Below are 26,111 nucleotides of genomic sequence, written 5' to 3' on the forward strand. Positions count from 1 at the left end.
TCCATAATAACCCGACATGAAAATCTAAACCTCAAACCCGAATAACCCTAACTCGAGCTATCCAAACTTGAAACAATCATACTCAAAATGATCAGAATTCTAAAAGAGTATTATTTAATTAAAAATGAACTGAGCTTAAAGCCACCAAAACAAAAAAAATAAAAAAATAAATTGAATTGAAACAACTCGAATTCATCGTTTAATGACTCCACACACACACACACAAAAAACTCAAGCTAAACTCAAACTTATATATGACTAAAATTGGAACGACAAGTATATGAAATAACTCGAATCTAAATTTGGATCAACCAAAACAACTCAAAAATTTTTAAAAGTCATTTTAACGCGAACCAACTTGACCATACATGCCTAATTCAAAAATCTAATTATTAATATATCAAATATAAATTCTTAAAATTTACTTGTGATTTAGTTATAACTTCTAAATCAAATATTAAATATTCATCTGAGTTTGAACGTTGCATCTTGTTTATAAAGGTTAAAATAAAAATATCAAGGCCAAAATATAAAATTAGATTTAAGATCGATTCAAGCTTTCAAATTACTTCATAAGCTTGAGCACTAACAATACAAGAGAGTAACGATTACGTTTCTTTATCGACACTCTAATGTTTAAAATTCAGACTTTATTTATGTAATCCGTAATCCCTTTTCTCTTAATTTATAAATTGACTCCATAAAAAAGACCGAGCTATTTTTAAAGTCTTCCTATAAACTAGAGTTCAATGGTGGTTTAGCGTAGACCTGTCCATGGGCTGGGCCGGACCCGGAAAAAATTTTCGGCTCGCCTCCTATGCCTTGGCCCGGGCCGGCCCGAAATATGGGCCTGAAATTTTTCTCAAGCTCGGCCCGGGAAAAATATCATAAGTCCGAGCCCGGCCCGGCCTATTTTTAAAATAAACATTAAAAAATATTTTAAAAATAAAAAAATTATTTTAAAAGTATTTTAAAATTAAAATTAAAATTAGAAAATAAAAATAAAAAATATATTTATTATATTCGGGCCGGGCCCGGGCCAAAAAAGTGGTGCTCGAGGCCCGGCCCATTTTTAAAACGGGCCTCATTTTTTTGCCCAAGCCTGTATTTTTGCCCGGATCCTCCCATATTTCGGGCGGGCCGTCGGGCCGGGCTGGGCCGCCCGACCCATGGACAGGTCTAGTTTAGCGGCATAAAATATGAGTTCGAATTGATTTGGATTCGGAATTAATTCAAACCCAAAATGATCTGAAATTAAAACAACTCAAACTCAAAAAGATAAATATGAAGTGATTAAAACTCAAAATGATCTAAGCTTATTTGAAAATTCAAATTTCAAACTCGAATTATTTGAAATAAAACTACTTGAGCCCGAAATAACTTGGACTGAAAATTAATCTAACCAAACTTACTTGAAAAATTCTAAAATTTAGATTGACCAACTGGACTAATTCAAAAATCTAATTATACGTACATCATATATATATATATTAACTTTTGCTTGGCTCCTAAACTCAAGTATTAGATATTCATATAAGTAAAATTATAAATACAACGTGATTGATTATTTAGAATTAAAATTAACTTAATATAAATAATAATTAATTGAAAATCGAAATATATTCCAATCTAAACCAAAATAAATTTAAGTGAAGTTTTCATACGGTAAAAACTTAAAGTGAGAATAATTAAATAGAAAATATATACGTGATATTTCCACATCATAAAACTTGAATATGAGCACCCAAAACTCCAGAGTCCAAACCAAAGCTTCATTTATAATATTTAAAAAGTTTTAAATAAAGGTTAAAATATATTGTTAGTCCTTGCATTTTAACAAATTTTGAGATTTAGTCTTTGTATTTAAATTGTTAAAAATTAAGTTCTCCAACCTTTTTTATTCCAAAATTCAAGTCCAATCATTAAAATTGTAAGTTGTTTTTTTTTTGTCAAAATTGTCAATTTGGCATGTTGATTAATCTATTTTCATGTCACGCGACATATAATTGATAGAAAATAAACTTATTAAATTGACAAAATTTAATGGAAACAATTAATGATGATAATGATTGAACTAAAATTTTTAAATTGAAAAAGTAAGAGGACTGAATTTTTAGCTTTTAAAATTCAGGGACTAAATCTCAAATTTTATAAAAGTATAGAGACTAACAACACATTTTAACCATAAATAAAACAATAACTAACTGCCAAAAATATAAAATTAAAATTTAATATCAAGTAAGCTTTGGGATTGCTTTTGGTAACATAAATATTTGAAGTGTATATTTATTTATTTTTGATTAAATCCTGCTATTAGCCCCTGTACTTTATGAAAGTTGAGGATTTAGTCTGTATACTTTAACTTGGTTATTTTTAGTCCATATTCTGTTCAAAATTTAAAATTTCAGTCATCATCAAACAATAACTATTAAATCCATCAAGTTAAGTTTTGTTAATTCAAAAATCTGACGGGGCAAATAGAATATCATATGTCTAATGCCATGTTAGGTTGTTATTTTCAAATGGTACTCACTAAAAATTCAATTAATGGATTAACGATTATCATTTCCATCAAGATTGAAACTTAAAAGTTTGCAAAAAAAAAAGGACTTAGAATGATCCAATTGGAGAATATATACTAAATCTATAACTGTATGCATAACACAAGAATAGTAATTGACTCTAACCAAATGAATTCAAGTTGCTACTGTTTGAGTTAGGACTAAATTTTCAAAATTTTAAAAATAAAGAAACACAATTCATAACTTACACAAAATACAGGAACTAATAGTAGAATTAAACCTATTTTCCTTTTGAAGAGAAATCAAATTAGAATTGATTTAAATGTGTTAATTTATAATTGGAATTGGGTTCTTTAATTGGATTGATGGGAACATTTACTTTAACTGATCAAAGTGGTTGGTTGACTGGAAAATAAGTATTTGTGAAAATGACATTCAAATTCATTTCAGATAAGATTTCCATTTCCTAAATGGAATTTAATTTTGGCTTAAAGCCTTCAAACTATTAAAAGAAAAAACAATTAAACTCCGTTTTTTTATATTCAATTGAGTACTTGAACTTTCAAAATGCATCAAAAAGGCCCTTAAATGTTGTTAAGAAAAGCAATTAAGCCCCTATTTTTTTGTTTGGCACTCAATTGGTTCATTGAACTATTAAATGCATCAAAAAGGCATTTTGACCGTTAATGCTAACAGTTGACCATTAAAGTTAACTGTCCCTAATTTTTTTCAGTTAAAGTCACCCTGTGTTACAATCATGGCGTGACATGTGGAAAAAAATTATAAAAAATAAAAATCAATAAAAACTATAACAATTATTAAATTATAATAAAATTAGAAATTTTATTTAAAAATTAGAAAAAAAATATAAATGCATAAAAAAAGGCTCTTTAACCATTAACCTTAACCGTTGACTATTAAAGTTAATGACCCCCAATTTTTTTCTGTTAAAGCCATCATATGTCGCAACACAAGTGACATATGGCAAAAATTGATTAAAAATAAAAACCAATAAAATTTATGGAAACATTATAAAATATTTCTTTTAGTACGATAAATTTTATTTTTTTTACGAATTTTATATTTCTTTAAATTTTTTATAATCTTCTTACGACTTTATAAAATTTTATAATTTTTTTATGATCTTAATAAAATTTTAGAATTTTTATAATTTTTTTACAATTTGTAATTTTTTCTAATTTTAGATAAACTTTAAATATTTTTATATTTTTATTAAAATTTAATATTTTTATAACTTTTATTAATTTTTATTTTTATCATTTTTTGCCACATGTCACACTATGATTGTGACACGTGGTGACTTTAACTGAAAAAATTAAGGACGGTTCAAGTACCCAATTGAGTGCAAAAAAGGGCAGGGGCTTAATTGTGTTTTTTTGAAAAAAATTTGAGGGCCTTTTTAATGCATTTTGAAAGTTCAAGTGCCTAATTGAGTGCAAAAAAAAAGTAAGGGCTTAATTGCTTTTTTTTTTGTAAAAATTTAAGGGTCTTTTTAATACATTATAAAAGTTCAAGTGCCCAAGTGAATGCAAAAAAAACAGGGACTTAATTATTATTTTTTAAATTAAGAGCTTTTTACACTTTAAAACGTTTAATTTCCTACACATTACCATGCTTGGCCTATTATGGAATTTTGGCCAACCCCACCACCAAGTCACACCATACTTACCTCTAATTTTCAGCTATCTAATCTGTTTGTCTATTTATTTATTTATTTATGGGGAGTTAGACTTTATTTAACTATAAAATGGATAAATATTGAAGATTAAATTTTTAAAAATTAATATTAAATTGATATAACATATAAATGTTGATGGTTAAAGTTGTTATTATACCAAATTTAAAAGCTTCCAAGTAATCTTCCGTTTATAATTAACAACTGGTGACCAAAAAAGAAAAAGTGATCATTTTATAACTTTTCATAATTGAATGACTTAAAAAAATTACTAATAGTTGGATAACTACCAATATAGTTTACCTAAACTATAAAACTTTTAAACTATATAATATGTCAGTCTATTTATTTATTGGGACTTGGATTTTATTTTTGTCGATTTCGACATCGACTAGACCCTTACGCTAGCAATCTAGTTAGACGTTACTAGAGATGGTAAAACTTGAATTGCTTGATGGATTTCAATTTTTTTTATTTGGAAAATTAGATGTAGGGTGGGGTAAGCTAGGGTGGATTTTTTTTATAGCAAGTATGAATCGATTATGGTAATTGTTTGTTCGACATGCTCCACTATTTAAAATTATCATTTTATCCTTGTATATATAAACTATTAAAAGAGAAAAAAATGTAATAACGTAATATAAAAAAATTATGTTTAAATATATTTACTCAACTTTAAAAAATTAAAAAATATTAAAGATAAATAGTCAAAATTAAATTAAAGCGGAGCAAGGTGGGATAGAGCGATGATAGATGCATCTAGCATTCATGAAAGTGGTGGTGGTTTTCAAGATTATACATCTATACTGAGCGAGGCGGATGATGGAGCAGAGCGTGGCAACTATGAAACGATGATGAATTTAGTAATATCCACCTCACTCCAATCCAAAACCATTACCAAAGATTAGTTCAAGGTAAAAACTTTTTGATCAACCACAATAGCTAAGTATGAGGTTCATAAGTATAGGAAGTGTTAGGGAAGGTGGGATAGTGACTTTGTGCATTTTAACGCTAAACCTAAATCTAAAGGTACATTTGTATTATTAATTCTAAATTAGGATTAATCCAACATATATTATTAATTGTTGAAAATGATTCTTGTGAACTGATGTGGTAGAAGCCACAACATTCTTTTGTTTATGGTATTTGCACTTAGTGTACTTGCTTTATTTATTTGGTTTCTACTGCTTGACAATGATATTGCGCACTGTGTAAGTAATGAATATTTTTTTAAAGGTTTTATTGCACGTCAGAATTATAATTTTAATAGTTAGTCAATTTTTCCATCTAAAAAATTGTAATTTTACTATTTTATTTTATTTTATTAAATTAAGGGCCAAAGTGATAAAAAGAAAAAAATTAGGATCAATCATCAAAATATCAAAAGAAATAAATAAAAGTTAAATTTATTATTATACCTTTACTAAAAATAAAAGATTAAATGTTCAAAGTAAAAGAATAGGGATCAAAATGATAAAAATCCTTAAGTAAAGAATAAAATTCAATTGAAATCTTTAAACAAAGAATAAAATTATCGTTTAAAAATGAAACTCTAAAGTACTAAAAAAGCCCCTTAACAATAGTTCGAAAATCAATTGGATCCTTGATTGAAAAGTGCAATCAATTAGATCCATAATCTAAAAATAACAACCAATTAAGCCCTCCGAATTGTGATTTCCGTTAATAATTTTTAAATTTTTATTTAATATTCTCATTTTTTTCCATAACATATTTATAATATTTTATAATAATTAATAGTTTTTATATATTTTTAAAATCTTATGATATTTAATAATTTTTATAGATTTTCTATCATTTTCAAAAAATTTATAATATTTTAATAACTTTTAGACTAAAACTTTTATAATAATTTTAACTCTTTCATTTTTTTTCATTTTATATAATTTCTAAGTTATTTTCATAATTTTTATAATTTTTTAAAAAGTTTTATATTATCCCTAAAAAACAATTAAATCCTAAAATAGTTTAAAAAAATCAATTAAATCCTCTTAAAATAATTTTTATAAAAAGTCAATTAAACCCTCATAAAATAATTAAAAAATCAAATAAGCCATTCACATCAATATTTTTCTACATCAACCGCCACATCATCAAAATTTTTAGTGTGTCCATCAAAAATCTTAACAGAAATGACAATTCGAAAAGCCTAATAGATTATCATTTTTGAATTAAAAGTCCAATTGATTGCAGTTTTTAACTAAGAGCCCAATTGATTTTCAAATGATTTTTTAATACTTTAGCCAAAATTAAATAAATCTTACTAATAATAAAACCAAGAGAAACTCAGTTTCAAGATAAACAAGTAAACGTCTACTATTCGTAGAACAAGAAAAGAAGGGTAAAACTGTTCTAAATTGGATCAAAATTTTATCATCCATACATTGATTGAGCTCACCAGCTCTCAAACTGTAAACTATACATCAATTATAGCATGATCCTCTATGTTACTATGACTGCGAAATAAGCGTGTTTGATATCCGTATCCGGTATACATGATTACCTAACGATCCTTCAAATACATGAAGAGACTTAGTTCTCAAACATAATCGTGTCCCAACTTTCACACCCGAGTCCAATTAACATAACTATTCACGTTAATTCTCAAACATACCCTCATCTGATATGCTAGAAGATTCAGTCCCATTAACAAGAGGTTGATTTGGGAACTCAAAACTGGAATCACTTAAAATGCTGAAATCAAAATCATCATCAGAATCATAATCAGAATCACTTACTAGATCTATCTTCTCATCTTCATCAGCTTCCATTTGCATTGTTCCTTTTGAATTGGTTTCTCTTTGCATTTTCTGCTTGATGGCATCCTCATAAGACATTTCGTACCATACGGTGCCTTTTCCGACAATAGATTTGTTGTGGGCATCTGTCATCCGTTCTTGTTTGCTTTTTTCTGAGTTCTTGGGTTCTCCCCAGTAATCATACCGGTACAAAGGATTTGAAGGATCGTATTGATCCTTCCCAAAAAAACTCGCATCTTTATATCTTCCTGGCTCTTCCAATGGCAAACCAAGAGCTTGACGGCTGTGTAAAATCAGTCTATCAGTAGAAAGCAAAGACATGTATTTGTAAGCACGACGTAGTGCAGAATGAATCAGAAGGAATTGGATTCGGTATTCCCAATACAATCTTTCCATGGAAAAGATAAGAATTAACTACACTCAAAGTCATTAAACTATTAGTAAGTTTACGTTTTGGTCACTTAACTTCAAAAAGATACAAAATGATCACTAAACTATTCAAAAGTTTTCATTGTCATTTGGTTGTTAAAATCGCTGTTGTATAGCATTCTCTGTTCGCACCATCTACATCAATTGAAAGCTCTTCATTCACTTCTCTTGTACAATTCAATTTTTTTCATGAAACAGCTTTAAACGAATCAAAATTCAAACAACTTTCTTCTCCGATCTCCAGCACTAACCGTTAGATTGTCTTGAATCTAAGATATGCTCTTCTACTCGTTGATGGATACTGATTCACCCATTGATCATCAAATCATTACTTGGAACTCGCTAGTAAGACTTTTTGAAAAAAACTTAATAGCCTAGTGACTTAAATAAAATCTTCCGAATAATTCAGTGACCATTTTATAATTTTTTGAAGTTGAATAGCCAAAACGTACATTGGTTGCAGTTTACCAAAAAGATAATGTATCAATGCAGTTGGTCAATCAGATGGAAACGACAATAATTCTATTACGAGTAAAACACTGTTATATTACCCTGATTCTTACTATTCAAGTATCTTGATAATGCATCATTTGAAATAGCACTAATAGAAAATACGCCATTATACGATAAAGTCTTTCACCAGTTGTAATTTATCTATATAGAAAAAGGAGAAGAAGAAGAAGAAAAAGAAATAAGAGCAATGGGAATAAATACCAGCTGATGTCTCTGATTAAAGCTTCTCTTTCCTCAAACGATCGACGCCAATGTATATAGTCGTATTCATCCATCTCAATATTTCGCCTGAATTGGCTGATCTTATATTTCTCTCCTCTTTCTTTCGCTTCTCTTCTGAGTTTATTGTGATGCTGTACCGGATTCAAGGGAAAAAGGTAAAACCTCTGCCCAAAGTTCATTTATGTGGCAACTCAAAGAAAACAACAGAAATTTGTAAAGATTCATACGTTACTAGTCTTGGATATGTTTGATTTTTTTTTTCTTAAAAAGGGTTTGGTAAAAAGAGCTCTGTAGTCCTTCTCAATTTCAATACTGAGAAAATCGTCCCTCTCAAAAAGATTGGAGCAATTTAATCTTTATCAATTTCAAAAGTGGACAACTAAGAACAATTAATTACAATATTAATGTTTTTCGTCAATTTTACATAAATTTGGCCAGTATAGTAATAAATTTAGCTTCCAAAATTTACACATTCTATCGATTTGGTCATGATTTAACAAATTCAACCCACAATACTTCAATTAATTGTCTGTAATTGCTCACTTTTGAAATTGATAGGATTAAATTACTCCAATTTTTTTGACAGGTCCTTTTACCAAAAAGTTTTAACATGTATTTGGTGTTGAGTGTGAAAAATGAAGAAATTGAGTAACATTGTTAAGGTGAAAAAGAAATTTCTCTTGAATATTAAAGCAAAAACTAGAAAAACGTCAAGAATAGAGGAAGCAGAAAACGAAGAAATAATTACCTCACGCTCTGCTAAGGCAGCTTCCAAATCGAGTTCTTTAACACTAGTTTTCTATGAAGAAATATGACCATATTAGCAGGTAGATATAAGCAGAAATTTGGTCCATATCGAAATTCAATTAAAGAAAAGCTCACCACAATCATTTTTGGTAAAAGACCTTTCTTGTACCGAACTTTGGTATATTGAACATTGTTTTCTTCATCATAGTCATCGTCATCAGTTAATTCCGATAGCTTTTTACCTTTGTATTTCTCCGGATTTGCCTCCAAATCATCCAAAATCATTTGCTCAGCAACATGGATTTGCCACAACTGCATGACAGACAAAAACAGGTGTTGTAACAAGAATGATCACTTGTTCTTTTTGAGCGTTCAGGTGGGTGATAATAACATTCACTTGTTAACATGGGTGTTTAAAATGTTATCATTAGAAGGTTCATCAGCTCTCGCAATGTCCATAGACATGGCATGCATTCATGCACATGCATGAACAAACTATTACGAAGCAAACTACAAATTATCAATGAAGACATTACTGTCGGATTACCTTGTCAACATAAGGGTGATTTGACAACAGGGGCTCCACTTCGGGTTTAGTGCCTGGATCTTTTCTAGGAAGAGGAGGTCTCCCACAATCCCGCTGCAGAAGGAATGAAATGAGATTGAAGTATAATCAGGGTACAAATTTGATATTCCAGAAAATGAATAGAATAATCTCGAAACAAAATCACACGGGGATACTAAATAGCTCAGTTGCATTATCTTTTGAAGTCATTTTAATTGAATAACTAGAACAACAGCTTTGAAATGGTGGTATAGAAGGTCTTTTCCCCACCATCCATACAAACAAATTAGATGGGCAAAACCATCATTAGAGAGTGAATATGAAGTTGTAAAATGTATGTTAGAAAAACCAAACAAATCAAGATAACAATTCTAAAGTTGAGGAGAACCCAGAATTTCTCCCATATCGACACCATAAAAGATGGTCTCAGTGAGGGTAAAAGTATCAGAAAACCTCTTGTACTATATCCTGGATTGCATTGTAGCCCTTCTACTGAAAAATGGGCAAATTAGTCCCTTACGTTAGATAAGTGAGCAAAACAGCCCCTCTGTTAAAATTGCACCGTGAAATGTTTGTTTTGGTGTTTACATATAAGGTAAAATAACAAATTTAGCCATTTTTTCAGTAGAAGGGCTAAAATGCAATCCACATATAGTACAGAGGGGGGTTTGTGGTCCTTTTACCTCTCAATGAGTTTGATTCAAATACAGAAAAAAATAATTGAAACAGATATGATGCAACAAGGCACATACCCGTAACTCATCTGGATTAGCATCCTCATCACGATGAAATATAGGTGGAAAGTCAAATCTATTAAATCTGGAAGTAAGGATGCAAATCAGAAAACAAAGAGGAAAATTGGAAAGTAATAAACTTAAGCAACACTATGAACTCCTAGTGATATTAGATGGCAGGTGGCTTCCATTTTACATCACATGGACCATATAATAGAAGAAAGAACTACCAATGTCCAGAATTACATACATCAGATGGTCTATATTAGGATGAACAAAACGCATTTCGATAGGAAACCTGAACCGGTAAGGATCTCGTTTGGCCTGCAGAAAGGGTAAAATGTAGTTAAGTGACATAAAATTACTAGATTCTTCATTAATTTGAATAGGAAGTTTATTAGAAGAAAATGGAAGAGGCAGAAAATACTCACCAGAATTTCAACAATAACATGCATACCAACTTTTATATGATGGCGAATCCAATACCAATCATTACCTTTAATCGGGACCCACCTGAAATATATAAATACAACATATTAATCTAGTAGGAAATCCTCACAGTTAAACATAGACTTGATTTAGCTAATCATGTGCGAAATAAAAGATCAAGTAATCGACAATAGAACTAATTGATACATATTAATCTAGTAGGTACCCCACACAGTTAAACATAGACTTAATCTAGCTAACTAGCCATGTCTGAAATCAAATATCAAGTAATTAACAATAGAACTAATTGATATCAAATCAGCTATATAGCAAATCAAGCCTCTACAATAGCCATTAATCAGCTACTGCATAATATTTGAGATCATTCTTGATCACATAGTTAAATAAATGTACACTCAAAATTGATGTATTGCCTTGGAAATATGCTGGTAAAAGTATCATGGAATCCCCTGTGTTAGGGGTCAAATTGCATTTTGCTCCCTCTACTAAAAAAAATGGGCAAATTAGTCCATGTACATCAGATTAAAGAACAAATTGGTTATTCCTGTTAAAAATTTAATCCATCTTATTGTTAAAAACTGGTATGGCTCATAGAATAACTAGCTAGTGATGTGAGCAAAACTCGAAACGACTCGAAAAAACAGAATACAAAATTCAAATTTCAAGTTATTTGAATCAAGTTGTTCGGTTTTTCACGTCAATTCGAATAAGCATGTCGGTTTTTTGAGTTCAAATCAAGTTGAATTTTTACAACTCAAATAACTAAAACCGAATTATCAAAACGATGTCGCTTTGGATTTAGGGTTAATTTCAATTTCTGTAACCACCCCCACCCTTGTTTTGCTGTAAAACTTAACGTTTTAAAGTTTTTTAACTTCATCCTGTGTTTCGTATAACTGAATCCGTACCCCAAATAAGACAACAATTAAACTTGAGTTAAAATGGCATCTTTAGTTTCTAAACTTATATATAGAAATATATAAGAGAATTAAAACTTTATGGTTTAAAGTTTCTGGTGAAAGCTGGTTAACTGGAGCAGCTTTCCCAGTCACGGGCCACAAAGATGAAGTTGGCTGTCAGAGCTAACTTTGGACCCTGTGGCTCTGCAATTTAATGAACTACAAATAACTTCTCATTAACTCAAAGAATCGTATCTGTGTCTAGGTTATGGAACCTCACTTCCATTACCAAGACTATTACAACATGTCTTTTGAGAATAAAAATTATATGACAATAAATATCCTATATCTGATGTTAGAAGAATACTATCTTTGAGGGTGAGGCAAAGTACCATTAAGTAAAAACTTTCACCATCACAAGACAAGTTGAATCTAGCATTGAAAATAGAAAATGGCACTTCAGAGCTCAAAGAGTCATAATTGCATAAAATGTCTTTATTCAAAGAAGGGAATCTTTAATTCTTTCATCTATGTCTTTATTGAGCATATCATGTACACTTGATTATGATTATTTTTAAAAACAAAACTTTTATAATTATTTTTGAATTGATTTATTTTTTTAATTTAACTCGAACAAATATATTCGATTTGACTTGAATTTCGTATAACTCGACTCAATTCGAAAAATTTTCAAATTGAGTTTGATTGATAAAATAAGATTCGTCAGCTCGACTAACTCGAACTTTTTTCACTTGATTCGATTCGATCGAACACTCACCCCTAGACATATGGTGTTCCTTATGTACCTCATGCTGACATACAGGGACCAGTTTTTAATAGCAAAATTGGATGAAAATTTTAACAAAAAAAACCAATTTACTCTTGGATCTAACATGCAGAGACTAATTTGCCCATTTTTTAGTAGAGGGGGCAAAATGTAATTCGACTCCTAGTACAGAGGCCTCTATGGTACTTTTACCGCAATATGCCACATGGAGTTCCAAAGGTCTAAGAATCTCACAATTTCCCATTACTAGCAAGCTAAAATTAAATAATAGTAGGAATGCAGATAATTGGATTGATGGAAGGAGCACAAAAGCACACATATTTGAAGACAAGAACACATTCAATGGTGAATGAATAGGGAGCTCTAGCCTTTAGAAGAGATTTATTTTGGTACTTGTGATCTTGGTTAGATAAAGGTCTTTAAGATAGACACAGTAAGAAAGTTTATAGCAAAAGTGATTTAAGTTAAAAGATCAAAACTTAGAATCTGGTGAAATTACTAACAACATTAGATCAAGTGATGACAATTACCCTTCATGTACACCACCTATGTCGACAAATGCTCCTTGATATAGGTGTAAGGTAGTCACTTTACCTTCACAAATCTATAAAGAAATTATTCATCAAATATCAGTTCTTTCTTATGTGATCCTTAAACTTGAAAAGCATTTTCCATAAGAAACAACGAGTTTGGAAACTTACTTGTCCTGGATAATAAAACGGAAGCTCCAACTGTCAAAATACAATAAATGATGCATCATCAATAGCTTTATATATAGTTTAGAACAACTTGGAAAAAAAATGGGCAATTCAATTACCATTTCCTCTTTGTAGTCCTTCCCTCTTTTTCTCCTACCAGGATAGTAATCTTGGTCATACTGCATCAACAAACAGGAACCAAACTAGCATATAAGGGCTTAACAATATATAGAGAGAAATATAAACCCAATATATAAACCCAGCACAGAAACTTGTTAGCATATCAACCTATAAGAAAACCCATTTTTCAGTAAAAGTACCATGAGACCTCTATTCTAGGAGTCAGATTTTATTTTGCCCCTTTTGCTCAAAAAATGAGTAAATTAGCCTTTTTACTTCAGATCAAAGAGTAAACTAATCCTTTCTGTTAAAAATTTCATCCAGTTCTATTGCTAAAAACTGACATTACTAACGAAATAACCAAACAATTTCACTAGGCATGCTATGTGTATCTCATTTAGACATATAGGGACTAATTTTAATAGTAGAAATAGATGGAATTTTTAACAGAACAACTAGTTTGCTCTTTGATCTAATGTAGAAGGACTAATTTGATATTATTTTAAGTGGATGGGGCAAAATGCAATCCAACTCTTAGTACAAGGGACTCCATGATACTTTTAGCCCATTTTTCTCTTCCCTGATAAGCTAGAATTCATTATATCAGTTCATTATTGATCTCACAAAGTTAAGAGCATCAAATGCCAACAAAATATTAAGATTTAGAATATTAATTTCACTTAAATGCCTGTTCAATGAAATACTTTAACCGTAAAATTCATTGTAACCCCACTTCAAATGGATTAATCAAAATTGCCAAAAGTTTTAAACAAAAAACACCCAATCCACCCAAAACCAAAAAGAAAGGAAAAAAAGTTAAGTCGTTTAAAAGATTGCAAACCTTGTAAGACTCCTCTTCCAATCTATCTTTATTAGCATCGACCCATTCTTTATATTGCTTCAAAAACACTTTATATCTATCCAACTCCATATCTGCTTCACCAGTTATAACCTCCTTCTCCACTTTCTCCAAATCCACTCTCACAGCTTCCAATTTATGCGCTTCCCTTATAAACTCCAGCTCTTCTCTATCCACTTCCCATCCCCTAGGCGGCCAATCACGTGGCGGCACGAGTCTTAACGCCAATGGTCCCGTCCACAACGTCTCCAAAGGATCAGGAATATCCCCTTTAATCTCAAACTGTTTTCGATACCATTCATCCTCAGAAATCCCCATTTCTTTCATCTTCTTAAGCCTATAAGAAGGTTTCAACATCTTAAAAGCCTCGATAGCTTCAGGGGTTTGGAGAGGGACCTCTTCACCTTCATTGAGTGACTTTCTAGCGAAATCAGCTTCTGGGGTTAGGATTTCTTCCCATGGTGCCCATCCTCGTTCAATCCAGTTCCGGCGACGGGCTTCGTCCTCGGTTTCTTTGTCTTTGGGACCGAAGTTCTCGAGGAAGGTCTCGTCGACGGGGAATTCGTCGGAGCTGAAGGATTTTGGGGTAAATGGAAGTTTGGGGAAATGGGTTTTGAAGAAGAAAGGGAAGGAACGGGGATTTGGGGGATTAAAAGAAGAGGGTTTTGGTGATGAAGGGTTTAAGGGTTTAGAGAATGAGAAGAAAATAGGGGTTTGAAGTATTTGCATCTTTCGGATTTGGCCAAGGAAGAGCGTCGGGAGATGGAGGGAAATGGATAACGTTTGTTTAAAAATTTATCCAATAAATGGATAAGTTATAATTGGTTCAATTATGGTTTTAGTCCCTATGGTTTTCCATCAAAACATATTATTCTTTCATTCATTTGGAAAAAGAAATCACTTTTTATTATAATTAAGTTCGAACCTTGACAACCACAAACATTAAACATGAATCTTAAAATAGAAAGCACTTAATAAATTAATATTATTTTGAAATTAAAATTTATATAATAAAAAATTATTCAATGCATTGTTAGCAAAGTTAAAAACTTCAACAAACAATGATTAAATACCATCAAGAGAAAATATTAGAAAGAGAATAAACTACATCCATATCACTTCAAAATACAGTTTATCCTATTTTAGTCTCTCTAAATTTTTTTCCTCATTTTAGCCACTTTAATTAAGATCCTCTTTCATAGAGTTTGCCAACCTCTTCTCTTATTCCAAACAACAGTTGACAACTCTTCATTTTCTTTGGATGCACGTTTACTTTTAATGCGGTGCGTTTAGTTTTTTCTTTCTCATGCTACAATATCACTATAATATTTAATCTCACCATCACAACTATTTTTACACTAACCGCAACACATTACCCATCCAAATAGGTTAATCTCTTCAGCCTTACTTTATTTTATAGCTATCGATTCTTTAACCTTCTCTTCAATATTCGCCATTTCCTCCACCTTCTTCACTTAGCTTGCCGGATTTTCTAGAACCAAAACCTTCGATTTATCCTTCATACCAGCAGAGCTCAAATGCACATTGTCCTCCTTTTTTTCATTTTGTAATGCTTTGTTCGATTTATCTACCATTTGAAATAAAAAATGATTGATTAAAGAAGAGAGGGTGCTGAACAGAGAGAAGAGAAACAACAAAATTATAGAAGAAATTGGACTAATTATAGAGAGGTCCCTAAGTTTTAGTTAAAGTCAGAAAATATGCCACATGTCTACCACTCAATTGGTCTAATGTGTCACGTCAATTAACAGAACTTTTAACGACAATGACTAATTCGAAGGATTATTTTAATTAGAGTGATTAAATTGAAAAATAAATTAAAATAATTATAACCCTCATTTTAGATTGACTCTGAGTGTAGTTTACCATTAAAAAATTAAAAATGAATTAAAACAGACATGTGTCATATACTAAACCTTGCTTGCGAAGTTAAAAAACTCATTACTAAAAAAAATAACCAAAGTTTTTATATTATTATTGTTTTGAAATTAAAATATATATAATTATTAAAAACACAACCATTTATTCACGTTCTAGGTGTAAAATAATATTTATGATTTTTTTATAAATTTATATATTTTTAATTTCAAAATAATAATATAAAACATAATACTTTATAAAAAAAATTAAAAAATATATTAAGAATCTTAGTTTATTTTTTTAGTTCTATTAATTTTCATCATATATTATAATGAGATGGCACCGCGTGTCATCGTGTCATTGATTATTAGTGTTATATAATCACATTTTAATTGTATTATTGTAAATGTACCCAAATGTGATAGAATTAAAATTGAAGTACCAATAAAAAACTAATCACGAGGTTAAGTGAAATGGCGAAGGTTTTATTCTATTTTTTATTATTAAATTTATTATTAAAATAAGAAATGAAATCAAAATTATTCTTCTTATTATTAAATCGGCCAATTTTTTATTATTAAATTTAAATAAATGCTTTTATTATTATTAAAATAAGAACAAAAATACTTTGCAAATTGATTCCGATTTTTTATTATTAAATTTAATTAATTACATTTATTATTATTAAAATGAGAAAGGAGGTCAAATTCTTTTACATTTGGATTTCATTTCAATTAACTTTATTATTATTAAAATGGGTCAAAATTCCTTTGCATTTTGATTCCGGTTGATTTCTCAAAACATTCGATCATTTATTCCTCAAACATGAATCATAAAACTAACATGGATTATAAAATAAATTCAGCCATAAGCTAAAGTTGAACTTCATTTTGCCATGCATAAAGTAAAAGCACATCTTTAAATAGCAGAAGCACATCATTAAATAGCAAACTCTTGAATCCTTTTGTTTCTATCATTTTAACTAATTTCAATGAATTGATTTGGATACTACAAACCTCTAAATGCAAATAAGAGTCCTTAAAATCACTAAAAACTATTGCTCTTCAGTATTTTCTCTTTCCTTTTTTACATTCTAAACCATGCTTAATTGCCAAGTTTCATCTTTTTCGATGCTTCTGTCGCAAGAATGTAACCACCAGCTGCCCTAAGTTTCTGATTCTCCATTGTTTGGTAGATTTCTCAGTTAAATATTAACAGTAATTGTTGTATGTTAAAGCCTCTTCTTTCTTTTTCTTTTTTTCTGAATAGCATTTAAACACAAAGAAGCTTGTATTAAATCACAAATGAACAGGCCAAATGAATGTATACAGCAATGTGTTATGGACTGATAAGCCTACCTTGTTCTTCAAGCTAATTAATATCTCCGGAAAAATCTGCCCAGGTTACTTACTTTAGTCCGGTTCGCACCTGAAATAAGACCAACCCGAACTTGAAAATTACATGGAAGACAATTCAATATGCAAATCCAAGGATTATAGGTAAGTTTTTTTGTTGGTTGGAATTTTACACACTTAATACTGCACTTGAAGTCATTCAAATGTCACATTTGCTCAAAATATAGATAGAGCACGAGTAATGAATCAAAAGGCTGGATGAATCACTAATCTGACTGGGCAAAAAGTGGAAAGATGTTTCTTGACGAAAATGTAGTTCCGAAAAGGACCTTTGGCCCATTGATAAGACGCCATCGGTACAAATGTGACACTAGTTTTAGCTTATAGTTCAAAAAGGATACCTTTTAACCTTCCAGCATTGTACAAAGCCTCTTCCGCAATGGGCCTCCATTGCTCCGCACATGAGTAGTTGATTCCGAGACCAACACTAAGTCCTCTTAGAAGATGTACCGTACGAAGAACAGAAAACAATTCCTCTGGAAAAGACTGGCATAACCAAGAAAAAAGAATTCACTATAATCACAAGAAACAAATAGACATTTTTTTTTTTGAAGAGGTTACATGCACAATTATAAGCACAATTACAATTATAATCAATACATCTGAATAACTACAACCAAAAGCAACATTAGAAAGCACAACCTGACTGATGATCGGAATATATCCAGACCTAGTCCAAAATCAATTAGGACAGAGCTCACACATGGTGGAACATAAACCAGAAAAAATCTAGACTGAAAAGCCACACATGATTTACATAGGGTGGGACCCAAATCTAGAATCTCAAAGTTTCCAGGAATTCAACCTTACCATTAAGCCAAAGGCAAACAAATAAACATTAAATGCTAAATGAAGGGACAAATCTTGTAAGAATGGGTACTCTGAATATCATCAAACAGTAAGAAAGAACAATGATCAGCTTCCCTTACCTGTACACCGATTTTTTTTATGGAAGCATCTTCTGAGAATGGTTGCAGCATTACCACTCCTGGGGGGAGTTTTGTATCGAACATCGTCTGTGCCAACCGAAGCATTTCCTGCTGTTCATTCTTACAGTTGCTTACAGTATCTATCCCAAGTTCCCTAAAAGCAAATATAAGAAAATTGAAACCAATTAGATATTGAAAAAGTTAAGGATAACAATGTCAAACCAACAGCTATTAAAGTTATTCATAGATTCATGTTGACCATCCTGCAAGTTGCCTATTATTCTTATTCTATGCAACAGAAATGACACAACCCGGAATTAAGTTCTGTTTTTGTCTGGTCAACCAACTGAAATTTGTATTGAAAGGTTACTAAAAGCATAGAAACACCTATAGCTTTCTGTTGCTTTTACAGGATTACTATCAGCCATGGCAAGAACCAAATCAGCAAATCCAAGCCTCAACTGGTCTGGTAGATCCTTCACTTGCCCGTAGTCTAGCAATGCAACCTGACTTAAGCAGAAAAAGAAAAATGAAATAGTCGCACAATCAGCATGGAGAGTTTGAAAGTTACAACTAACAATGCTCAATTCAATCAGAAGTATGCTATATGGAAGATTATAAATGAATAAGAATTGGAAAATGTAGAAATCCAAAGTTAATCCCTACGATTTTTAAGGATTAGTTTCCCTAGTTTCCTTGTTCGAATAAAGAAAATAGGAAGGTTTTCCCAAGAATTTTTCTTCTCTTTTTTTTAGAGATTTAATTTGATTATATCTCAATGTGAGGGATTTGATTATTACTAGAATTAAGAAGGAACTAGTGACAAACATGTCATTTTGTCCTATGAATTCTAGCAGCTTCATGTTTATGGAATAAGAAAATTTTGAGGGTTAAATCACTTTTTAAGGCTTGATCTTAGCAACTTTTTCCACATTGGAGTCTGAACTATTTTTACCCGAGTTAGGCCCAGAACTTGGCAACTTTTCTCATATTGGTGCCTGAACTTTTTTTATTCAAGTTAAACCCTAAACTTGGCAATGGTTCCCACACTGGGGCTTAAACTTCTTTTGTCCAAGTTAGTTAAAATAAAGTTCAAGCCCTAATGTGTAAACAGTTGCCTAGTTCAGGCCCCAATGTAGGAACAATTGCTAAGTCATAAATTGAAAGCGAAAATGTTGGTAGCTTACTAACAACACTGACAGCTTAGGCAGATAGATTCCTAACAGCCTAGCTTGACCAAATAGCATGATCTTAGTAATTACTGATTATTAGGGACTTTTGAATTATGTACAGCTTACTAGTTTCCTTAGATAGGCCTAGATTGCTTGTAAATGTATTTTTCCACCTCAATTCAAGAGTAAGAATCAGTTTTATCTCTAAACCTTTTTCTAAATTTTGAACTCTCTTGAAAATACTCAGGTTTATTCATGGTATTAGTGCTATAATTCCAGATTTAGAGGTCCAATTTCGATTTTTTTAAAGACTCTCTTAAACGCTAGAATTCAAAATTTTGGCACTTGCACACTTAGCCCGTGCTTTTATTCTCACTGCCACCTATAAGAGATCCTTAGCCTTATTTTTGGCAAAACTCAAAAGTTCAGCAGCCTCTCTCTTTGCAGTTCAGTCTCACACGCCGCCAAAAGGATTTTCACACTCATCCACATGCCAGCACATGAAGCACACCCCCTAGAGGTGGTCTTTCCAATTATTGCCGTTGACTTCCTCGTATTATTTCCTTGGTTTTTCCAATTAATATAAAATTTTTGTAGCATTTAATTTGAATATACATCATAAATGAGAAGAGTGGATTAATAATTTCTCACCAATGGGCTTTTGCAAAAGCCAAAACCTGGATTTTCTAGCTTTTTGGTTTGGCTCGAAAAGCTAGTTTGAAGGTAAAAGTTAGTCGTTTAGCAATTAGCATTGCTTATGAGTCGAAAAGCCGATTTGGCTTGAAAAGCAAGTTGAAATGCAATGCTAAACAAAGCTTTAATATTATTTCGGTTTTGCTATCTCTAGCAACCAATCTAGACTGGCCTCTTCATTGGTTAGATGTAAAAAATGTTTTTTTTCTCAATGATGAATTGGAAGAAGAAGTGAATATGGAAATCCTATCGGGCTTTGATACAGGAGGCAATGCAACCAAAGTCTGTAAGCTTAGAAAGTCTCTCTACAGTTTCAAGCAATCTCTTAGAGCATTGTTTGACAAGTTCACAAATGAAATTAACAATTATGGGGTATTCCCAAGGTCAAGCTCATACCTTATCCACAAATTTCTCTCCTAATGGGGAAGTTGCTATTTCATTGTTTATGTTGATGATATTATTGTTGCTCGGGATTATACTAAAGAAATCAACTACCTAAAAGAAGTACTTGCTAAGGAGTTTGAGATCAAAGACCTAGGATCATTAAAATATTTCCAAGGTATGAAGGTTGCGCATTTAGAGGGATTTGATTATTATAATTAAGGAGGAAACAGTGGCAAACTTGTTTTCATTTTTCTCCCTTGAATTCTAGCAGTTTCATGTTTATGGAATAAGAAAAATTACAGAGTTTTTCTCTTTGAAATTCTTCATCTCTCAATTCTATTTCATCTTTGCAATTCTACAGAAAGAAGCTTATAATAGAACTTAAAAATTTAAAAGAAAAAAGACAGAAAACTCACCTCTGAACCTTTACAGATCAGTATATTTCCGGGATGGGGATCTGCATGGAAGAAACCGGTCTTTAGTATCATCTGTCCATAAGCTAGCGTCAAACTCTTAAGTATATTCCTGCATTCACAAGAGTTACTTCATTTCAAGTTCAAACAAAGAGATAAATGCAGTAGAGTATAGCTGGTCCAGTACGACCAAATGAGACAAGAGACCCAATAGTCTCTTTGGTATTTAAGATGCTTACTGCTTTGCTGAAGTTGCCATCTTACCACCGGGATTTATTCCTCTTTTAGCCATTTCATCACCAAGAGTCAAGATTGGGACTCCGTCGATATAGTCCATCACTAAAACCCTCCTGTTTAAACAGGTAAACGTCGCATTACAGAAATGACAGCACTGTAATGAAGCAATAAAACAAGAAAAAAAACAATATAAAATGCATCATCAAGAAAACATTAAGAAAACTCGACATAAATACAGAAGGAGCTGAGATCCGTCATCCCTTTGTCTCAAAAGCCATTCCTCATTTCCTGCTAAAGAATGCAGCTTGATAGTCTATCAACTGTATTATTGTCCTTCCAGGATCTCAATACCTTTAACTAAATAGGTAAAACGTTACATGGTTTATCCATCGTAGAAAAAAGCGAATAGGAGGTCAAACCGGTTGGACTATCTATTTCTGATTTTTTCTGGTTCAGTCTTTAAAATTTTCCAATTCAACTTATAAAGTTGAACTGCCAAACCAACAGATTCCTGGTTCAACCTGTTGAATTAGCCGGTCTGGTTTTTAAAGCCATGGTTTTATCTAAAAAGCTAAAATATTTTAAGGGTCAATGATGCAACATTAACCTGGATAACAAACCTCATTACTAACTCGCTGATAAGCACGCAATTTTAAAAAGACAAAATGAGTGAATCTACATCGGTACAGCCTTTATGCTTGTCTATTAAACCAATAAAGACAACACCAAGTCCTAAACTACAACACGTAATGCATTTTCAAACATCTTTTCTACATATCCTTGGATAGTCCTAGGACAAACCTGTACAAGCAATATGAAGAATTACAACGAAATGAACTTGCCTTGTAGCCAAACCCTGAAGCACTCTCGGAACCAGGACCGGAGTCTTTTTGTTATTCTCATATAAGAAACGGCGAATTCTCTCCATAGCATTGACTTCTCTTAGAAAGTCAAACTCATATCCGATCTTGACAACAGAAAGGATAAATAATTAACGACATGCAGAAGAACAAAGAAATCCAAATCCAAGTGGAGCGATACTCTCACTTTACATAATCTGAAAAGTACATAAAAGAAGGATAGATGTGTTTTGCAAGGAACATCAGTGTGACTACAGATACCTGTTTTTCCATTTCCTTGGTAACGGAAAACAGATCAAATTTGATATCAGTCTTTTGAATGTACAGTGCAAATGCTTGCAAGTTACGGATGTCGGTCATCATAAGATCCTGGATTCCCGGATGTTGCACCTGCCATAAACTTGAATGGTCAAAATCACATGGACATATGAGGCTTTAAAATCATTTTCAAGGGGACTTACCTTAACAACAACATCGTTCTTATCACCTCTCAATCTTGCTCGATGAACCTAATTCAGATACGAACATATGTTAAGGTATATCCATTCGGTTCTTGTAAGCATTATCCTATTTCCAGAACCAGAGAACCCCGCAAAACTGTTAAACTTTATGGTAGCAATAAAACAGCAAATGTGCCATATCCTGCTGTATGTTGGCAAGCATGAAGCTTATTTAATGAAAATGTTCAACCTTCAAAGATTTTATATGTTTAAATACATAAACCTATACCCTTCCCAGCATGCTCATATAAAACTTCAAGCCAGGTAAAGAAATGAAAAAGTAATACCTGCGCAATCGATGCTGAACCGAGAGGATTTACATCAAAATTCTCAAAAATTTCACCGATGCTTCGACCAAACTCCTTCTCTAAAACAAGTTGAACAGCATCAAATGGTGTTGCTGGGGCTTGATCACACAAAGTAACAAGCCTGTTCACCCATGCTGCTGGGGCTAGGTCCGGTTTTCCAATAATCTGAGCAATCTAATTCAATTCAAGCATCCACCAAGCAATTAAAACAGAATCATCAACAAATTACAATATATCACCCTACCGATGAACAGCATCCATGACTTGATTATTAGGAATAAAGGTAGTAAAAGTTCCATGGAGTCCCTTGTACCATGAGTCAGATTGCATTTTAACCCCTCTATTAAAAATTAGGCAAATTGGTCCCTATACATTAGATCAAAGAGCAACTAGTCCTTTTATTAAAAGTTTCATCCATTTCTACTATTAAAAACTGGTCATTGTACGTCAACATGAGGTACACGTGGCACACCACGAGTATTTGTCTGGTTATTCCGTCAGCCACGCCAGTTTTTAATAGTAGAAATGGATGAAGTTTTCTACAGAAAGGATCAATTTGCTCTTTGACCTAATGTACAGGGACTAATTTGCCCATTTTCTGAGTAAAGGGGGCAAAACGCAATCTGACTACTAGTACAGGAGTCTCCATGGTATATTTACCAATAAAAGTATTCAGCACCAAAGTGAAAAGGGAAACATCAGTAAGTAAAACAGGATTTCAAAAGGAACATAAACAAATTTGAACATACAGTTAAATTTCAGTCTTTAATTGAACTGAAAGAACACAAAAAGCAAATGCTGTGCAGTTTGCCAATAGCTAAGAACAGTAAAATCAACAAAAGGAGCAATCAATAAAAATCAAACAATACAAAAAAAAAAGTAAAAACAGACAAACCCGTTTAAATTTGAACTGAAAGAACACAAAAATCAAAGACTGTAATTTGCAAAGAGCTAAGAACAGCAGAATCAACAAAAGGGTCAGTCAATAAGAATCAAACAGTACAGAAAAAGTAAAAACAGACAAACCCATTTTAATTGAACTGAAAGAACACGAAAGCAAAGACTGTAGTTTAAAGAACTAAGAACAGCTAAATCAATCAATAAGAATCAAATAGTAAAGAAACTAAAAAAACAGAAAGAAACCCATTTAAATTTGAACCATTTTCAAACCAATCAATGTGTATACCTTAAGGAAAAACCCACCAAGATCATAACACATAGCGTAAATTTTATCAGCAGCAAGCTCATGTTGTTTATCCCACATTGCTTGTTGCTTTTGTGGATCCTTCACAAAACTCACTCGAAGTTGAAACACCTATCATTTCAACAATTACCCAACAATCAAAAACTATCAAATTAACAAGAAGAAGAAGATAAAGAAGGGACCTTATAGCCAGTATAAATATCAGCTGCTCGAACCCAGAATTGAAATGAACGATGCCAAGGTCTTAAATGAAGAGAAACCTTGTCTTGAATCTCTTTGAAATCAAAACCAGAAGCCAATGCATTCATTTTAATTTCCCTCAATTTTGAATAAAGTAATGAAAAAAAAATTCAAGGACTATGGTTTTTGAATAACATAAAAGAACCATGAGTTTGGGTTCTTATTACGGGACCCTTAAATGGTAAAACTTTACATAGACATGAAAGGGTGAAGTAAAGCAACAGCAATTAGTTCAAGGGTTAAAATGTGCCTATAGTCCTTGTACTTTTCAGAAATTAGAAATTTAGTCCTTGTACTTGTATTTCTAAGAATTAATCTTTATACTTTTATAAATTTTAAATTTCAGGTTCAACTGTTAACATTAATTTGTTTTTTTAGCTTGTTGTTATGACATTTTAAAATACAAAAACTACTCACTTAGTAGTTAGTAGCCATGTAATTAAAAAAAATGTTATAATTAACTTGAATTTAACCAAAAAATTTCTACTTCTTCCTTGTCTTTCAAGGCTTTGCTTTGGATGTACTTCTTTGTTTTTTTCCAAGTACACCAATGGGAACATTTAATAGTGACAAGTGACAATCAAATGAAAGAAAAAAAAAACTACACCGACACTAAATTATAAGTAAGTTTTTATTTTAGTCACTTAACTAAAAAAAAGTTATAATTTGATCATTGAATTAATTGAAAGTTTTCATTTCAGTCATTAGGTTGTTAAAATTAGTATGACTCTCTTTGTTTGCACCAATCGAAAGCTCTCATTCTCCTTCTTTTCTACAATTCAATTTTTTTTCATGAAACAGCTTTGAATGTCATGAATCTGCGAACCAAAATACAAACAATTTTCTTCTATGATCTCTAACATTGACTGTCAAATAGACTTGGATTTAAAGTATTTTTTCTACTTGTTGATGGATATTGATCCATTGTATCGATCGTCAAATCGTCACTTGGAGTTTGCTACTCCAACTTAAAAAAAAAAACCTAACAACCCAATGATTTAAATAAAAATCTTTTGAATAGTTCATTGACTTAAATAAAAAAAATTCAAATTGTTTAGTGACCATTTTGTAACTTTTTAAAGTTGAGTGATCAAAACATAAAAGTACTAATAATTTAATGACCTTAGATGTAGTTTACCCAAAATATAATTAGGAGACAACATTCAGTTTTTTTGACCAATTTTTTTATTAAATAGACTTAACTAATTATAATCTACAAAGATTAATTCGATCAAATTAGAGCTTAGGAATCGATGTAATTGAACCAACTTTTCATTGATCGGTTTGGTTGATTAATTAACTTTAGCTGACTTTAGTTACTGGGCTTAAATAATATACATTTATTTTATATATTTTTTAAATATATTTTAAAATTAAATTATGCTATTAGTCCTTATACTTTACAAAAGTTGTGGGTTTAGTTATTGTACTTTAATTTAAATAATTTTAATCCTTGTACTTTTTTAATCAATTAATTTTAGTCCTATACTTTTCAAAATTTAAAATTTTAGTCATAACCTAAACCGTAGCAATTAAATCTGTTTTGTTGAGTTCAATTACCGGGCATATACTATGCGTACAATTACATATTTAATCCATATTATTCAATTGGATCCTTCTAAATTGTTATACTTTCGAATTTTGAAATTCCAGCCTTTATACAAATGACAGCTGTTAACCTATTAATTTAATTTTTAGTAAGTAATATGTGAAAATAACAAGCTGACATGACGTTACATATGTGATAATTTATTTACCATATCAATTTTGGAAATAGCAAAACTTAATAAATTTAACAATTATTGTTTGGCGAGGATTAAAATTTAAATTTTAAAAAATATAGGAACTAAAATTGAT

At 31.3% G+C, this 26,111-nt stretch overlaps 2 protein-coding genes across 3 annotated transcripts; both read right to left on the reverse strand.

Moving 5' to 3' along the window:
- Positions 1–6,572: 6,572 nt before the first annotated feature.
- On the reverse strand, positions 6,573–14,824 carry LOC121219329 (protein PLASTID TRANSCRIPTIONALLY ACTIVE 10). The gene is made up of 12 exons (XM_041097272.1): positions 14,001–14,824; positions 13,159–13,218; positions 13,043–13,072; positions 12,872–12,945; positions 10,637–10,718; positions 10,456–10,529; positions 10,224–10,290; positions 9,454–9,546; positions 9,042–9,218; positions 8,908–8,958; positions 8,139–8,290; positions 6,573–7,278 (listed from the first exon to the last, which is right to left on the reverse strand). Exons 1-12 carry the CDS (start codon positions 14,745–14,747, stop codon positions 6,834–6,836), a joined length of 2,052 nt encoding a protein of 683 aa, XP_040953206.1. The 5' UTR covers positions 14,748–14,824; the 3' UTR covers positions 6,573–6,833.
- Positions 14,825–17,257: 2,433 nt separating this feature from the next.
- Positions 17,258–24,437, reverse strand: LOC121203474 (uncharacterized protein slr0889). 2 transcript variants are annotated; one of them, XM_041097273.1, is made up of 12 exons: positions 24,197–24,437; positions 23,997–24,125; positions 22,790–22,984; positions 22,464–22,511; positions 22,264–22,392; positions 21,985–22,109; positions 21,145–21,255; positions 20,909–21,017; positions 18,631–18,749; positions 18,244–18,397; positions 17,656–17,800; positions 17,258–17,327 (listed from the first exon to the last, which is right to left on the reverse strand). In XM_041097273.1, exons 1-12 carry the CDS (start codon positions 24,320–24,322, stop codon positions 17,275–17,277), a joined length of 1,443 nt encoding a protein of 480 aa, XP_040953207.1. In that variant the 5' UTR covers positions 24,323–24,437; the 3' UTR covers positions 17,258–17,274. The 2 variants fall into 2 exon arrangements, with proteins under 2 accessions (XP_040953207.1, XP_040953208.1); XM_041097274.1 differs by having other exon boundaries at positions 22,790–22,975; positions 24,197–24,416.
- Between the last annotated feature and the right edge of the window lie 1,674 nt (positions 24,438–26,111).

Source organism: Gossypium hirsutum, chromosome D07 (genome assembly GCF_007990345.1).
Source record: "Gossypium hirsutum isolate 1008001.06 chromosome D07, Gossypium_hirsutum_v2.1, whole genome shotgun sequence".
Lineage (NCBI taxonomy): Eukaryota > Viridiplantae > Streptophyta > Magnoliopsida > Malvales > Malvaceae > Gossypium > Gossypium hirsutum.

What these genes read in the sequence shown, in the direction of transcription:
- LOC121219329 (XM_041097272.1), bottom strand. Translation starts at nt 14,747, where the DNA reads ATGCAAATACTTCAAACCCCTATTTTCTTCTCATTCTCTAAACCCTTA. An exon ending in CGTTTTATTATCCAGGACAA is followed by an intron (nt 12,946 to 13,042) that starts GTAAGTTTCCAA and finishes ATTTCTTTATAG; the next exon opens with ATTTGTGAAGGTAAAGTGAC. An exon ending in ATAGGTGGTGTACATGAAGG is followed by an intron (nt 10,719 to 12,871) that starts GTAATTGTCATC and finishes TATATATTTCAG; the next exon opens with GTGGGTCCCGATTAAAGGTA.
- LOC121203474 (XM_041097273.1), bottom strand. Translation starts at nt 24,322, where the DNA reads ATGAATGCATTGGCTTCTGGTTTTGATTTCAAAGAGATTCAAGACAAG. An exon ending in ATATTTATACTGGCTATAAG is followed by an intron (nt 24,126 to 24,196) that starts GTCCCTTCTTTA and finishes TTGAAATGATAG; the next exon opens with GTGTTTCAACTTCGAGTGAG. An exon ending in TAAAAAAAATCGGTGTACAG is followed by an intron (nt 17,801 to 18,243) that starts GTAAGGGAAGCT and finishes TGGTTATGCCAG; the next exon opens with TCTTTTCCAGAGGAATTGTT.